Source organism: Copadichromis virginalis, linkage group LG19, assembly GCF_057382275.1.
Source record: "Copadichromis virginalis isolate Kocher_CV1m ecotype Utaka linkage group LG19, C_Virginalis_male_GT1.1, whole genome shotgun sequence".
Classification (NCBI taxonomy): Eukaryota; Metazoa; Chordata; class Actinopteri; order Cichliformes; family Cichlidae; genus Copadichromis; species Copadichromis virginalis.
This window is the reverse complement of record NC_140636.1, coordinates 7,496,378-7,514,537: the sequence shown is the minus strand read 5'-3', so window position 1 is coordinate 7,514,537 and position 18,160 is coordinate 7,496,378. Positions and strand designations below refer to the sequence as shown.

Below are 18,160 nucleotides of genomic sequence, written 5' to 3'. Positions count from 1 at the left end.
ATTTATATAGCGCCAAATCACAACAAAAGTCGCCTCAAGGCGCTTCATAGATACAGAGAAAAACCCAACAATCATATGACCCCCTATGAGCAAGCACTTTGGCGACAGTGGGAAGGAAAAACTCCCTTTTAACAGGAAGAAACCTCCGGCAGAACCAGGCTCAGGGAGGGGCGGCCATCTGCTGCGACCGGTTGGGGTGAGAGAAGGAAGACAGGATAAAGACATGCTGTGGAAGAGAGACAGAGGTTAATAACAGATATGATTCAATGCAGAGAGGTCTATTAATACATAGTGAGTGAGAAAGGTGACTGGAAAGGAAAAACTCAATGCATCATGGGAATCCCCCGGCAGCCTACATCTATTGCAGCATAACAAAGGGAGGATTCAGGGTCACCTGGTCCAGCCCTAACTATATGCTTTAGAAAAAAGGAAAGTTTTAAGCCTAATCTTAAAAGTAGAGATAGTGTCTGTCTCCCGAATCCAAACTGGAAGCTGGTTCCACAGAAGAGGGGCCTGAAAACTGAAGGCTCTCCCTCCCATTCTACTTTTAAATACTCTAGGAACAACAAGTAGGCCTGCAGAGCGAGAGCGGAGCGCTCTAATAGGGTGATATGGTACTACAAGGTCATTAAGATAAGATGGGGCCTGATTATTTAAGACCTTGTATGTGAGGAGCAGGATTTTGAATTCAATTCTGGATTTAACAGGAAGCCAATGAAGGGAAGCCAAAACAGGAGAAATATGCTCTCTCTTTCTAGTCCCTGTCAGGACTCTTGCTGCAGCATTTTGGATTAGCTGAAGGCTTTTCAGTGAGTTTTTTGGACATCCTGATAATAATGAATTACAGTAGTCCAGCCTGGAAGTAATAAATGCATGAACTAGTTTTTCAGCGTCACTCTGAGACAGGATATTTCTAATTTTAGAGATGTTGCGCAAATGGAAGAAAGCAGTCTTACATATTTGTTTAATATGTGCGTTGAAGGACATGTCCTGGTCAAAAATGACTCCAAGGTTCCTCACCGCGTTACTGGAGGCCAAGGTAATGCCATCCAGAGTAAGAATCTGATTAGATACCATATTTCTAAGATTTTCAGGGCCGAGTACAATAACCTCAGTTTTATCTGAATTAAGAAGCAGAAAGTTAGCGGCCATCCAGGTCTTTATGTCTTTAAGACATTCCTGCAGTTTAACTAATTGGTGTGTGTTATCTGGCTTCATGGACAGATAGAGCTGGGTGTCATCTGCATAGCAGTGAAAATGTATGCTATGTCTTCTAATGATACTGCCTAAGGGAAGCATGTATAATGTAAACAGAATTGGTCCTAGCACTGAACCCTGTGGAACTCCATAATTAACCTCAGTGTGTGAAGAGGACTCTCCATTTACATGCACGAATTGGAGTCTATTAGATAGATATGATACAAACCACTGCAGCGCAGTACTTGTAATACCTACAGCATGTTCTAATCGCTCTAATAGGATATTATGATCAACAGTATCGAACGCTGCACTGAGGTCTAGCAGGACAAGCACAGAGATGAGTCCACTGTCAGAGGCCATAAGAAGATCATTTGTAACCTTCACTAAAGCTGTTTCTGTGCTGTGCTGAGCTCTGAAACCTGACTGAAACTCTGTGACCATGTTCCATCCAGTCAATTGTCCAGTTCGATATCAGCAGCAGGAAAGATGCAGAGTATCCTCTGGATACTTGGGAGTGAGCTCTGTCATTACTACAAGGACTCTTCATCAGAAACACTGTCTGCATTTACCTTTGTCAGGAGCTCGAGCTCCTCACTGTCCTGCAACACAAAAAAGAGACAAGGCATCAGAATGAATGAACAAGTGATCAAATCCAGTGGACAAATCTGCAGACATTGAGGCACTGTGCACATCTTTTTTCTGTTTTCAGAAAGTGGAGGGCAGTATTTACTCCCCGAAAAACACCGGGGAAGTACCGTGCATTTTAAAGCCACGGCTGCCAATGGAGAGGGTATTTTTGTTAGTGCTCTAGCAAAGAAACAAACACCTGAAACCTGGCATTTCACCTGATTTACAGGGTTTCTTCAATACAGAACAGGACGCTGGGGATGAAAAGAATTCCAGGATAGTATCCCCACAGACTACTGTATTGTTAAATAGCTTCTTCCATCAAAAAACACTTGACTACTAAAGGAATTCTATGACGTAAGGCTCCAGCATGAGCCTGGATGCTATTTTCATAGCTGGGAATCAGGTTTCCTCTTGCACTCAAGAAATGACATTACAGAGAAACAAGAGCCAAGTTTCCTGCAGAGCACTTGGTATGTGGGCGGGAGTAGAGGAAGTGGATATACATCGGGGTTAGGTGAGCGAAGTTGTGTGAGGAAAAGGAGTGTGTGGGCTTGTGTGCGTGACTACTGAGGATTTGTGGTTTGTCTCCTACCCCTCTTGACCTCTCAAACACCTCCCCGTTGATGACCCGTAGTTTCTCCCGCTGCAGGCTATATTCCAGGTCCTTGGGCCAGCTGGCATTGTAGATAAAGATGGCCAGCAGGACCGTGGGTGCCTGGAGGAAGAAGTCCAGCGAAGGGTGGAAGTCAAAGAGGAAGAGGGAGAGGCCTGTGACCAGAACAGTAGTGAACTGGCCAGTCAGCACATGGAACATGTTGTCTCTGAATTTTAAGATGAAGGCCACGGATAAGCCCAGGGCAGCTAGGGAGAACACAGAAGATTATGAGTTCTTCAAATGCATACTAGAGATAGATAAATGAACTAGTCCGGTTAATAACAAATTACACCCAGCAGCTGGATTAGTGTAACTTAGCACTGATGCCAGAAGCAGGACCAAATACCCACCAGGCTCTGTTCAAAGGCATAAAACAACTCAAGTACCAGCAGCTTACAAGATCACAAGTTAAGATGATTTTGTCTGTAGACGACAGAAATTGTACAAAGTAGTGGTTTTGCATGCTACAGTCTTTTGGAGCCCCCACCCCAACCCCTCCTCTATTTACGCCAGCTTTCATCTGATTGGCTGCCCCTACATCTGAGCTTCTACAAACAGAACCAGGTGCTGCACCACTTCCTCTGCTTATCAATTTGACAGACTTCCTTCAACCCAGCCATGCCTTCCAGCTCATCCTGGAGGACACAGTATTCCCCAAGCCCGCTGAGACCTCCTCCCAGTAGGACATGGCCAAAAACATCTCACCTACCAAGGAGTCCAGGAGGAATCCTGGTTAGATGCCCCGAGTACCTCAACTGTCTTCTTTTGATGAACATATTTTCTCTTCCTCAAGCAACTTATATAATCCACATGGACATGTTTGCATATAATTCAAAGCAGCAAACTAATTAAATTAAATTAAATTAGAGTGGACATCTCCAGCAACAGAAATGACAGTAGGAGATCTCAGTTCAATCAACATCACACTTATGCCTGCTTGATATTCATCTTCCAGTCATATGCTGTATAAAACAGTATTCAAATGTCCCTCTGATGTGAGAATGATGCACTACAGTGCTGACTGAAGTTATCAATCTTGTGATAGGCAGAAACACCAAAAGTTAAAAATGGAACAGTCAGGTCACTAAACTGCTGAGACTGGAGTGGGGCTGGTGGAAACTGTGGCAGACCAGGGCACTGAAACATAGACAGACGGTTCTTTTGCAATGAAAACCATAAACACCCATGCTCCCGGTAGGTTTCCCCTGTGTCAGCTGTTTACATTATAGGTGCTTATACAGTAACCATGGTAACCACGGACTCTGAGCGGCTGGCTCGACGAAGGTCAGACAACAATTTTACATATATGATCTTCAAACAGGACACAGCCATTATCCGTCCTGGCCTCATATCAAATGTGAACGCAGACTGAGTCTATGTTTGACGTTTGCTTTATATCTAATCTTCCTCTCAAACATTTAAACAGCAGCGAGTCTGCAGCTGAGGGAACACAAACTCAAATTGTCGGAACAGGTTTGCTCGTTTCTTGCGTGTATTCATTTGGTGATTTATTAAATGTGTAACTGTTATTCTAATCTGCTGCTGAGTCTCTTACGCTGATGAAAATGCAGAAAACACAGATCACGAACACCTGTTCAACCAATCACTTTCATTCCACTTTGATCTGCGACAAACTGACGGTTCATCTCTGTTACAGTGTTGCGTTAGACTGCTATATTTTTTTGTTCTTTATGCTGTAGATTTTCACGTCTCTGGAATAGTTGGCAGTAATAAGGATGATCTTCTGTAAAATCATATTGATATGACCCGTGACATATTCGTAGATGTCAGTTAGACTAGTCAGCTGGGAAACTGTTAACTCAGAGCTGAAGATATCGTGGATATGCTGACCTCGCTCCGTGGTGTACAGGTCCGTTTACCCTCATGATTACTATTCACAATAAAAATATTAGCCGAACATCATGAAGTCTGTATGTGTTTCATAGTGTCGAACAACCTTTGTACAGTTAAAGCCAGCAGTTACTACATGACGGAAACACCAACATTATCTCATTTATACGTTTATACGCAGGTCACGCTGATTACTGAACAAAAACCCAAAGATCAGCTGTTAATCAAATTTATTTGCTCTCTCTCCTCCTTAAACATGTTTTTAATGTTAGTTATAATTCAGAATTGGCGACTGAACATCAGGAAATAAAACCCCGATAAATATAACCTCAGTAAAAGAAGTCAGTGTCAGCGGGGGTTATTACAGCTGTGTACCGGGGCCTGCGCTTTGTCAGTGGTAATAACAACTTGATTGCTTGCGAGGCAAACGGGTCTATCCTGGGCAGACATCTCCAAAATCATCGAAGCACTTTTGCAAAGAGGCTGTATCTTGACAAACCGACCAGACATATGAAGATTAAATCACTACATTCTCGCTAAAAAAAATATTAAAACGGTATTTGGTGGCACACAAACAGGGTTTTTCAAAGTTCAGTTCTGTGAGTTTCCACATGCTGGTTGTTGTTGTTAGGTGTGGCTGTGTGCAGACAGGAATAGGACCCAAGGTGCAGACTGTCACAGGCTGGGTCTCTGACCCAGCGCTCTGAGTTCATGTTTGTATTTGTCTCATTTTGTTATGTGATTTAGTTTGTGTTATTTCCTATCTGCCTTTAGTTTAGGCAGTTATTGTTCCTGGGTTTTCTATGTTTTGGGGTTTTGTATTTATTCATCACATATTAGGTCTGTTAAGTTGTGTTGTCATGTTTTAGTTTTAGTATTTCCTGTTTTATTCTGACAATGTCATGTGTTCTTTGTTTATTGTATTTAGCTTTCCTCTCCTGGTCCTGTCATTAGGTTCATGTCTGTCAGCTGTTTCCCCCATGTGTCTCCACTTCCCCTGATCACCTCATGTATGTATTTAAGCCCTTTGTTTTCTGCATGCCAGGGTCAGGTCGTCTGCTCATCCATGTCTCAGCTCCAGGTACCCATGTCAGTTCACTATGGTTAAGGTTTTTCATGTTTTGTTATTAGTTCACCCAGTTTAGGTTATTGTTTAGTTTTTACCGATGCCCTGTTATTTTGTACCCTCATTTCTAGTCTCAATAAACGGCTTGTTTTGTTAATCCACACCACGTTTTGGTCTGTGTTTGAGTCCTCCTCTGCAACACATACGGTCTGCCCCAGCCAGACCGTGACACAGACTCCGGAGACAGAACTTAAACAAAAACAGCTTTAATGCTGAACGCAAACATGGCATAACTGGAAAATGTCAAAAATAAACTAACACCGGTGGACAGGCAAAACACACAGCAAAATAAACGGTAGATTGCGACACGGACACAGAGAAACACAGGGCTTAAATACACAGAGGGAGCAATCAGGAAATGAGTAACAGGAGGGAAACACAGCTGGGGCAAATCAGAACTGACGAGACCAAAGAAGCGTAAACTGAACACACTGAGATAAGACACAGACCTTCAAAGTAAAACAGGAAACGCATAACACAGACTGAACAAAGACACAGGCTCATAAGCAGGCACTACAAAGGGAACAGAGACGTGGGAACAGGGCAGACACAAACACTGACTGAACACGGGGATATAGGAACTTAAGATACACATAGACGCGAACTAGACAAGGCGATGCAGGTGATAGGGGAGACAGAGCAACTAAAGAAGACAGAGACATAAGCCATAAGACAGAACTCAAAGAAACCAAAAACTAGAAAGTATACATAATATTATAAACTCAAAAACCCTGGGTCGACGACCCAGGCATCCTAACAGTTGTGTGCTAAAAACAATGGCCACCAGGCCAAAGCAATGGTTTTGACTCGATCAGTGTTAACCCCGCCTCCTGAGTTTGATGGGTGAGGTTGACAGATAAAATTATTTCATGGTGAGACCTGAAGGAGTCAACTGTGCCAAAATGAATTAATTAAATACACAATTAAATAATTATTTAAATGTGGCAATAATTAATTAAAATGTGAAATAAATAAATAAATAATTAAATGTGTCAATAATTAATTAATTAATTACATTTGTTGTAAATATTTATGTAATTAATTATTTCCGATAATTAATTAATTTGTGCATGTAAATGGTGAGTCCTCTTCACACACTGAGGTTAATTATGGAGTTCCACAGGGTTCAGTGCTAGGACCAATTCTGTTTACATTATACATGCTTCCCTTAGGCAGCATCATTAGAAGACATAGCATAAATTTTCACTGCTATGCAGATGACACCCAGCTCTATCTGTCCATGAAGCCAGATAATACACACCAAACTGCAGGAATGTCTTAAAGACATAAAGACCTGGATGGCCGCTAACTTTCTGCTTCTTATTTCAGATAAAACTGAGGTTACTTTCTAGGAAGTTATATTTCATGAGAGCTTTATAAGCTAGGACAAATGATAGATAATCTGTTAATGCTTCACAGATCAACAGTAAGCTAAAAATATTTTTTATCATTGCAAGGTTGTAAAAATTTGCTTTGGCTTAAATATAAACCCCTATTTAATGCCCCTGTGTACACACAGTGTATGTGTGTTTGAAGGTGAAACAGGCATGAAACATTCAAAAAGAGAGGGCAGGCAGGGAGGGGCCGTGCTAACACCTGCTGCTCTCTGGCAGCAGCACCATGCTCTCCCTTGTTTTAAATGCACTTTAGAACAACACGCAGCAACACTACACATGAGCGGGAGGAGGGAGGTATGGGGTCTTCACACATCCCCGTTCTCTGCTAACCATCGGGGCGGGGGGGCTGGGAGGAGATGTTGGCTGTCCGATTGGCCTCCCTACTGCTGCGGAGCCTGGGACGATCTGCTTGCCTCCACCCCGGGGGGAAGGGTAACATCTCTTGGGTCTGGGTTCTGTTTCCCCCTCTGGGGGCGAGGGTACCTGGACCCGGGGTATAGAGTATGTTTGGGGAGTGTGATTGTGTGTACATGTCCATTTATGTCAATCCTTACGTTGGGTGAGTGCTGAGTGTTTGTATATGTGTGCATGAGGGTGGGAATGCATGTTTGTGTCTGTGTGTGCCTGTTTGTCTGTGTCTATATGTCAGGTCGGGTCTTAGACTCCACCTCTCTGGGAACTCCCAGGTCCTCCAAGGCCTATCTCCCCTCACCACACTCCCTGTCGGTGACTGATGCCCTCAGGGGTCGGTGCATTGGTGGTTCTTGGTGTCCGGGGCTGGGCGCTCAGGTATGTACCGGCTCACTCCCGGTGGCTACCTGGCGGGGCCTGGCGCCTGTTGCTTGGTCAGGCCTCCTCCGGGGTGCGGGGGGCCCTCGGGCCTCCGGCCTCTGGGCCTGCAGCTCAGTTCACTCTGGCACAGCTGGCTGCTGGCAGAGCCGGCGGGCACGCCGGTGCAGCCCCCTCTAGCTTCTGCTCGGTGGCTACTGGGTGACGCTTCGTCTGGGGATCCTCAGCCCTTCCCATGAGTGTGGCACGGATGCCCCTCCAGTGGTCCTCCTTGGGCTCTCGCACTCTGGGGCCTCTGGATGTCTGGGGCCTGGATCTCCTCCATCTGGATCTCCTCCATGCCTGCTTCATGCCCTGGGGGACTGGGCTATGGCTCTCTACATCCTCTTGCAGACCATTACATGTGGAAACCATTTGAATACAAGCGCGCTGATCCACACAGGTGTGCACACGGGTGTTCACTGCTCGTAGACTTAAATTACACCTTTCTTGGCTGCTACTTCAAAGCACATTGTGCGCTGTCTGTCCTGCGTGCTGCACAACAACATTGAATAAATAGTATTTACTGCTGTTTACACTTAGCTAGATTATTGCGATGGTGTTGTGTTTAGTATGTTGCTTTGGTTTTTTTTGCTTGTTTTCTATTCTTTTTCTCTCAACAGGTGATCCAGGAGATTTTTTTCTCCCCCCCCCCTTTCTCACTGTCCCTCTCCCCTTTTGTTTTTCTTTTCCTTCCTCTTTCTTTCTCCCTTTCCTATCCCTCACTCATGTCTGTCCCGTCTGTAACAACTGAAAATAAAATAAAATAAATAATAAAAACAAAGGTCGATCAAATGGACCAATACGGCAATGCCACAATGATCCTTTTGGCAAAATAAATCCATTGGGTATCCTTGTTGGTCTTCAGACAACAATTCTGATGGCTAAAGAAACAAATGGGACAGGCAAAAAAGAAAAAAGAAAAAAAGTGAAAGGTTACTTGTCGGTCAGAAACTGATATAATGTAATTGTAGATTTATTGGCTGATTGTTACCAATAAAACATCTGACTCAAGGTCAAGCTCATACGCGTGAAAGACCATTTAGTGTTTTTTACAGACTATGTTAACCTGTATGAATATGCAGAAGCAACAAAAGTCTGAAGGGAGCCAGGAAGAAATGTCCAAAATCTTCAGCTTGTGCAAACAAAACAAAAACGTGAGGTTTATCTTGGGCAGAAAGTCCTGCTGACAGCAGTTATTTGGTTTCACAGAGAAGGAAAGTTCACCGTGGGCTATTTAAAGTTTACATGTATCTTCCACAAACCTGTCAAACATGTCAGGTTGTTGAGATTTGCAAAGTTGAGACAAATGCCTCTTTTTGAGATGTGCGATAATAACTTTCAAGTTACTGTGGAAAAGTTGACTAACTGGCCGGCTGAAAAGTCTCCTGCCAGGGGAGGAAAAGAACAACAGTTCAGATTTTTGCCAGTTCCGTCATCTGGGATCCTTCTCCACATCCGCTGGTGAACATGCATTAACTCACACATAGTGCTCATGTGCATAAACACAGGCTGATAATGTCTGGAAAGTTGCAGTAAACAAAAAAACATTACTTGTTCATTTGATTTCATTGCTTCTTCATTTGATTAACATATTCATGAATATTCTGACTAACATTTTGGCAAGCAGGGACATGACACAGGCCCGTGTGAAGTGAAGGAATAAACATGTCATCAAAGGGAAGTTTCATAAAGAGTTCTGCTCTTTTAGCTATCTCTTCCCAGTAAATGAATCTTTGTACTTTCGGACTTGCAGAAACAGAAGATTGTTATGGGCGGCTGTGCATCTTCCACTAATCGGAAGGTCAGTTGTTCAATCTCTTACAACATTTCTTATAGGGTACAGAGTACAGTGAACAGGCACATCATGACCGTTTACGATTGTCAGTAGTTTGTTGACATTATATACTAAGAAGGAATACAAGACAGTCAGAGAGTTTTCAAAGAACTACGTGCACGGGTGAGAGAGAATGGATACTCACACCGAAGTGCTGCAGTCAGGCTTTATTTATACACAGAAGCAGTTTCATGACATTTCCTCTTTTTCAGACTTGAGTATATCTAAAGATAGTAAAGATGTATGTGTGAATGTATGTGTGTGTGTAGTCGCTCTCTTTCAGAGAAGACGGTTTTTTCCTGTTACCAAGGAGCCTTTTCCTCTATTCAGCAGTTAAAGCAGAGTTCATGTGTCTATGCACACGTGTCAAAGGCATAAAAATATGTGAACACTATGTGCTCCTTTAAGCTTTGCATTACATGAGTAAATAAACAGATAATACAGTAAAACAATAGAAATAAGCAAAATAGTAAAATCTCATAACATTCCCTGCTGTTGTTCATATATGTTTATGTACTTCAACTACTAGTCACTTGCGTGTGCATTTTCAACTAGTGTATCATTTTGTAAAAACATACATGATCAGCTTTATTAGGTATACATAGTTAATGATTAGAAGTCATCTTCTTCAAATTGCATTTCTTCTTGTTGTTTGCTTTGGGATAATGCGACATAAGCTTGCATTCTTACAGTGAACATTCTGCTTATCATGTTTCGGATACAGGGTAGCACACATGTTGAGAATAAGCAAAGGAGTATGAGAAGTACTCCAATGAGCATTAGTCCTTTAATAAGCAATGTCTTCCATGACCTGCTAAGTAGCCAGGTCAGCCAATCTTCTGTTGAAGCATTCAGAAACAGTCCAAAACGGTAGTCGAGTGTCTCTATCCTGAGCATGTTTTTGGCATTACCTTACTCCTCCATAGGTTGCGTTGCAGTTGCTGGTATGGCCCAGGGGGTGGCGTCCTTGCCCTGCCGCTTGGTAGAAGCATAGAGGATGCCACTTCTCTGGGAGTGAAGCTTTCATGCTGATTGCAAAGTGTTGTCTTCCAATGCTGGCAAAACTTGCTGCACATTCACTTTGCCAGTGACTGTTCATCATGCGACCATAGATGGTGGGGTAGACTGAAATTGAAGGCATGTGAGAACAGACATAACATTCTTTTTCCTCCACTCTGTTGTGTATGTATCGATACCAGGCGTTATTCATCCAAGGGTGAACATGGTCTTGAGTCATCTCAGAGAGGTGGGAATTGTCGTGGGTCCACCTCTTAGGTCGGGGAATAGTTGGTTCTGTCCTGTGGGTACCGCTGGGCATCAACCAAAAGAGCGCCGTCATCAGGAGGACGGCCATCAGACAGAATATGCGGCACATGAGTTGCTTTCCTTTGATGTCACAAGCGCCCAAACACAGCTTTGGGGCTGGAGCTGGTGCTGGCATTGATCCTGGGGCTGGTTCTTCTTCTGGATTTATCAGATTGTTTTCCTCAGTCATCTTGTTGAGATTTTATTCAGGCGTCCCTGGTGTTATTATTGGTTCTGCTCTTCGGTGGGATAGGTCAGTCTTTATTAGTGTCTGTTCTTCAGTGATGACCTGGAACCCCTAAAACTTCTGGTGAGTAGACCCCGTGCGAAGCGAAGAGGCGGGATATACCCAATCAGCCCTTCCTCCACCGGCAGATCACTCAGAAGCCAGGGGAACCGGCGTCTTATTGTGGTGCAAACACTTTCTTCACGTGGGTTTGATGTATCCACGAAGGTCGTTCGGCTATCTTACAAGCTGTGGGTGTGGTAAGTAACACCTGGAAGGGACCTTCCCACTTCGGAGCACTCCAGTTTTTCCGCTGGAGGACTTTAATCAGAATCCAATCACCGGGGTTCAACCTGCAAGAGACTGGAGAGAGATCACTCGGCAGTTGATTGCTTAGTCTCACTTCTTTATTCTCAAATAGTTTTATCATCCATTCTGCCATTGTTGTTTCTGCTGCAGCTTTATTAATTGGTTCACTGGTAATGGGCAGTGGGAATGCCCTGCCATGTATAATTTCAAATGGGGTCAGACCTCTTGCTCCTTGAGTTATTCTCATCCATAGTTTAACTAAACTCAAACATTCAGGCCATGGTCTTTTAGTTTCTTCCATACATTTTCTTAATCTCTGTTTAATTGTGCCATTAGTTCTCTCGACTAATCCTGCACTGCTTGGGTGATAGGCACAATGGTGTTTTATGCTAAAACCTAAAGCTTCAGAGACTTTGCTTATTACTTCATTTACAAAATGTGTGCCATTGTCAGATCGTATTAAACTTGGAATGCCATACGTGGGTATAAAATGGTTACACAAACATTTTGCTACTGAAATTGCATCTGCTTTTTTCACTGGGTATATTTCTGGCCATTTAGAAAATACATCTATTATCACAAGTGCATATTTGGAGGATTGTGATTCATTTAATTCTATGAAATCCATGTGGATAGTGTGAAATGGATGTGGTGGTTTAGGGAAATGCCCTCGCTTTGGTCGTAAATTTCCCTGTGCGTTGTGTCTTTGGCAAACCATACATGTTCTGATAAATTCTTTTGCTGAACTTTCAAAATTTTTTGTGTAGAATTGTTTAATTTGTATAAGTAGCCTCCCCGCTGTTGACACGTGGGTTTTCCCACGGGTCACCAACGCTGCCGCTTTGTGCAAAGATTTAGGTCATGTCATGATATCGTCTTGTAATATTGCTCCGTCTTTTAACCAGGAGGATTTTTCATTTTGTGATGCTGCTTTTTGTTCGTCTTTCAAAACATCTATTGATATCAGAGGGCAGGGGGTTAATGTAAAAGCGTCTGCTTCTTTTCCTGCTGCCTCTTTTGCTGCCTTATCTTGCAAAGTCATTTCCTTTAGTGATGTCTGAGTCATCTTTCTGATGTGCAGCACATTTACATAAGGCTAAATGTCTGGGCAATGTGATGACTTCCAGCAGTCTTTTCAAAAGACCACCGTGTTGTACTGGTGCGCCAGTTGATGTTATCATACCTCTGTTCTGCCATATCTTCGCAAAATGGTGTACTGCAGCGTAGACGTACTGGCTGTCTGTGTGTATGTTTATATCTTTGTCTTTGTATAATTCACAGGCTCTGATGACTGCTGTTAACTCTGCACTTTGGCCTGAGTGTGAAGAGGTTAATGGCCGTGCTTCAATAACTGTATCTATTGTGGTCACAGCATAACCAACACAGTTTCGTCCAGTTTTGTCCTTGCTTGCGGAACCTTCTACAAAGATGTCTACAAAGGATATTTGTGGTGTGCTATATATGTCAGGTCGCGGTTTCGTTTCCTCATCTAGCTTGTGCAAACAGCTATGTGCATCACCATCTGTTTCCACAGGAAGCAGAGTACTCGGATTTAGCTGGTTACACTTCTCTATAGTATTATGTGTGACTGTGAAAGCAGGATGCCTACATATGATAGCTGTCTTGCATGTGTTAGATATGAGAGGTTCGCTTGCAGCAGTATCGAGGTAACAGCGTGTGGCACTTTAACAATTAAAGGGTGTCCTAAAATGATATCAGCTGACTTTTTAACTGCCTCTGCTGCAGCCGCACAGGCCTGCACGCAGGTAGGAAGGCCAGCAACCACAGAATCAAGTTTACATGAATAAAATGCCAATGGCCGCTGTCTATCCCCAAAAGCTTGTGTCAGTACGGCTTTCATGTATCCAGAGCTGCCATCCACGTGCAAGTAAAATGGCTTGTCATAGTCTGGTAATGCTAGGACAGTGCTAGTTTGCAGAGCTGATTTTAAATTCTGAAATGACTGTTCTGCTTCAGGCGTCCATGTCAACTTATCTCTCAAAGCTAGATTTTTTCCATAAATTAAGTCTTGCAGGGGTTGGACCCTGAGGGCATATTCTGGAATCCAACTTCTGCAAAAGTTGCAGAGACCAAGGAAGCTCATCATTTGTTGTTTTGTTAATGGTTTTGGAGCATCTTGTACAGCTGCTTTCCGGCTGTCTAGCAATTTCTTGCCCTGTCCTGTCAACTCATGACCTAGATATATGACCTTTGATTGCCACAATTGCAGCTTGTGTTGTGACACTTTGTGACCCTGCTGTGCTAGGTGTAGCAACACAGTTAGGGTGTTTTCCTTGCGGTCTGCCTGCGTGTTTCCGGTTACCAGAATGTCATCTACGTAGAGCAGGAACTGTCCTGGAGCGGGCAGACTGCAAGTGGACATTGAGTGCTTAAGCGCTTCTGCATATAGTGTTGGACTATTTTGAAAACCTTGTGGTAAGCGTGTGTATGTGTATTTCTGGTTATCAAACGTGAAGCCAAACAGTTTCTGTGACTCTGGGTGCAGAGGCACAGAGAAAAAAGCATTAGATAAATCAATTACTGAAAACCACTGTTCTCTGGGTGACACTTGGTTCAATATTGTGTGTGGGTTTGCCACAACAGGAGGGATTTGTTCTGTAATGTCATTAATTGCTCTCAAATCATGTACAAGTCTATATTTTCCTGTGCTTGCTTTCTTTACTGGAAATATAGGCGTGTTACATGTTGTTTTTGTTGTTTTTATCAGAATCCCTGCTTTTTCCATGTCTGCTATGACCAGTGTTGGGTAAGTTACTTTAAAATAGTAACTTAGTTACATTACTAGTTACTTCTCTCAAAAGTAACTCAGTTACTTCAAGTTACTCGTTACTTTCAAAGTAACTAGTTACTAGGGAAAGTAACTTTGGTTTTACTCAGAATTCTCTTGTTAATGTGTTTCTTCCATAACTTTGCCAGTCTTCTAGCTTGCTTACTTGCCACAAGTGCACTGTGCCACCTACCAATAGAAAGGATATGATAACGTGCATATTTCCACGAGAGAAATCCCACGCCTGGACCGTCATTGACTGCTGCCATGATTCTAGCCTACGTCACAGAGTCATGTGCGCCTTTTACATCCAACACAAAAACTGCAGTCGTAGTGCTTTCGATTGTACTCAGAACTCAGAAATTCTGCCTTCTGAATAGGAAGATGTAGGTAACACCAGACTGCAGATGAGCTGCATACAGGGCTGGACTGGGACAGAAAATTGGCCCGGGCATTTTGACTAGAAACTGGCCCACCATTATAGGAAAAATCATAAAGCCTTTGAATGAAAACAAACACTGTTGTGACAGTGATGTTCACTGTTTTGATGGTATATATGCATCAATCTATCAATCGTTTGTTGTAAGATTCAGATAATTATTTTTTAAAAGCTAGACATTTTAAATGAGAATAAGAAAGAAAAGTATTTCTTTGTGCCCCCCATTCCCTGTTAATGCCCTACATGCCCCCTTGGCCACACTTTGCTAGATCCGCACCTGCACAGTTACCAGCTGTCAGCTACCTAAAAAAGGATCCTGGGGTTATTTGTCTCTCAGAAACAGTTCATAACTTCCCTTCAACTCATTCATGTCATCTAAAAGGTAAACCTGTTTCTCCATCACCTGCTCAGCTCTGATGATCCAGTAAGGACATCTCCTGGTTTCATCTTCATGTTTCCCTCTCACCAGATAACCAAACCATATCATGACCAGCAGCTTTTTTTTTTACAGCTGTGGCTCCAGCAAACATCAGCTGATACTAGAAATTAATATTAAATAAATTCTAACAACAGCTGATCAAGCTTAAACGTGCTGCTGTTGTTTAGCGCGACATCCGCTGGTTTCCTCTTTCGGCGCAAAGTGGGCGATAAACAAACAAGAGAGCCGATCAGCTGATCATTGATCAGTTTCATGATTGAAGTAGAAACGGGAGAGGGAGGGGGGAGAATGAGAGAAGAAGAGGCAGCTGTGCAGCGTAAAGACACAGAATAACTCCAGCTTTGTGCCTTTTTCATTGTAGCTGAATTACGGGACAAACTGTTCCTTTTCACCTCAATAAGAAACGCGTAATATTTTCTCTGAATACCAGACGGGACGGTTGGCAACTCTAATAACTTATGAACAAATTAAGGTTCAACATCATTAACTTCATAGCACCACCCAGCTGTGTAGAAACTCCGTCATGCTAGCTAGCACGCAGTACGGAAAAAGTCAGAATAACGAAAATAAACTCCACCTAAGCTTGGTTTATATCTGACCCAGAGAGACTGCAGGTCATAACTTCTTACCTGAAGTTCAGTTCACACTTGGACCGGCGGCCGCCTCGGGTCTCTTTTCCTTCTGCGTCCCTTTTCCCTCATCCACCTGCTGCCTCCACCACTTGCTAATGTTACTGAATCTGTGGAAACTCCGCGATGCCACCACACGAAGTAACGAGTAACGACCCTATCTAAATCCCAGTAACGAGTAACGCGTTCCTGATTTTGGCATAATAACTAGTTACCGTGCTCGTTACCACAATAATAACGTAGTTACTGTAACGCGTTACTTAATAACGCGTTAGTCCCAACACTGGCTATGACCGGGCGAATCCCGTCTCTTGCTTCTGCAGATAGTGGGTATTGTGGCTTCATTGGTCTGCGGTCAGAGGTTACTTTTACTTTTATTGGATCAACGTGTTTTATTAATCCTACATCGGTTGGCCCATTTGACCACAAAGATTTTGGCAAGGCCTCAATCTCTGTGTCATGTACAGTGGTTAACATCAGTCACTTTTCTTTCTCAGTTACAAGGCATGAGGTTGGAGAGGTGGTTAAATGAGTGCTGGGTTTGACATTTATGTACACAGTTACTTCTGATTTGTGTTCAGAGCCTAAAAGCAACTGGTGGATGTTGAAAATTTCACCCTCGCACTCTAGCTGTTCGTGTGGGGTGTTTGGGCTAGGGCCTAGTCACATTTCATCTTCACTGTCCCTATTGTCTCTGCCCTGGCAAAATGTCCTTCTTTATCACAATTATAACACCTTCTATGTCGTTCTTTATCATCTCTATTCTGTTTCTTGCCTTTCCCTTTTTGTGGATTTCTGCCTGTGTATGCAACGATACCTCCTTCAGTGGTTACTACAAAAACTCCACTTTGGGCTGCTTTATTCTTTTGGACTTTCACTGCATGTTCTGCATACTGCAAAGCATCGGGTAGGTTCCCAGTATTTTGGGTGACCCAATGTTTATCTACATGAGCTCTAACTTTTGGGAGGAGGCCCTTCAAAAATGCATTTTTTAGCTGTTGTTGGTAGGGTGTCTCCGGGCCTTCAGTATATTCTAAACCTGAATTTTGTCGGAAGACTGGGCGCAGTCTATCCAGAAAATCAGAGGCTGTCTCATTTTATTTCTGTTTAGTCTCTCCTATTTTTGCATAATCAGGTCTTGGGGCTAGTATGGTTCTAATTCTCTCATACACTGGTTGTAGCGCTGCTTGTATTGAGTCAGGACACAAAAAGACAAAGAAAAATGCTGTCAGAAACAAAGCAGAAGTGTCAGGGGAAAACTGAGCTCACAGACAGCTGCATGTGTGGGCTTTTAATAGCATGCAGCCTCTGATCTAAAAAATAATAAAATAAATAAAGATAAAAGAAAATGTGTAACATGCTCATCAACTTAGCGGTGTCCACATATTTAATTCAGCTTCTCAATCCTGTAGGTTTAGTTATTATCTACAGGGTTTGGCTTATTAGTTGTTATTATAAACGTGCTCCACATCTCAGTAATATTTTATCTAGGATAAATTACAGGTTTTCAAACAGGTTAAGTGCCTCTATGCACCTAATTGGTTTAGATATTGCCTTTATTTTCTTCATCTCATATGTCATTATACTGAGTTTGAGCAAACCTTAAGCTTGATGCAGACGACTTCATAACAGTTGTCCATCTCACATCATACTGACTAGGATACTTCCTGTTATTAATTTTATACCATTATTAATATTATTAATAGTTAGGATCATCTTACTCAGCAAACAGATGATTTAGAATTCATCCAATCTGTACAAATTTCCTTTTTCCTATTTTTAGACTGGTCTTCTGTTTGCCTCATCTCAGATCCAACCTTCATTCACATTCATTCTCTCTGTTGCATGTCGAACCAAGTAGTTTATTATTATATTTTATTTTGTATCCATCAAGGACTGTGGGAGAGCTGCAGTTCTCACCCATTTCCAAGCTGGAGACATTTATCTTTTCACACACTTTCCTCGGCTGAACAATGACACAGCCATAATCTACCTTATGCATCTCTCTTTTTATAGAAAAGGTTTTCATGTGAATGATTTCCTTTTATTTATTTTATACAATCTGGGCATGATCGTCATGCCAAGTATATTACATTATTTAGTTCTGTTTGGAGGGTCTCCACGTAGGACAATTTAGTTTCTTTGGATTTCTCCACCTATTTGCGCTTATTTTGGCCGGCACCTGGATGGATTTTCTCCATCCACTGCTCATCAGCGGTTAATTCAGGTCTTGTGGGTTCATTTCCCATTTTAATTTATTTGTTTTATGTTTATTTTATTAATACTGCCAACACATACACTATGAAGTTTGGTGGATACAAAGGTCGGAGGAGGTTATTGAGGCAGCCTTCTACCCTGAGCTAAACTCAGGGCGGCCCCAATTTTATGCGATGAAGCGCAACCTTTCTCTTTCCCACCACACAATACCTCACAGGAAAACAGAAGAGTAGCACAGAGACCTAGAGTCTCTATTCAAAGGCGTACTTACTCTTTACACATAT

The 18,160-nt window shown here is 42.6% G+C and overlaps 2 protein-coding genes across 2 annotated transcripts in view; both read right to left on the bottom strand.

The window, feature by feature from the left end:
• strn3 (striatin, calmodulin binding protein 3) overlaps positions 1-18,160 on the bottom strand; it is a 53,118-nt gene that overhangs the window by 5,694 nt on the left and 29,264 nt on the right. The window lies entirely within an intron of this gene.
• On the bottom strand, positions 1,731-2,988 carry LOC146685487 (UDP-sugar transporter protein SLC35A5-like). The gene is made up of 2 exons (XM_085442365.1): positions 2,423-2,988; positions 1,731-1,799 (listed from the first exon to the last, which is right to left on the bottom strand). The coding sequence occupies exons 1-2, from the start codon at positions 2,642-2,644 to the stop codon at positions 1,731-1,733; spliced, it is 291 nt and encodes a 96-aa protein (XP_085298491.1). The 5' UTR covers positions 2,645-2,988.

Bases quoted from the DNA above. Each gene is read 5' to 3' on its own strand.
- LOC146685487 (XM_085442365.1), bottom strand. From the start codon at position 2,644: ATGTTCCATGTGCTGACTGGCCAGTTCACTACTGTTCTGGTCACAGGC. The intron at 1,800-2,422 runs GTAGGAGACAAA...TTTGTGTTGCAG, and splicing joins TGTTTGAGAGGTCAAGAGGG to GACAGTGAGGAGCTCGAGCT.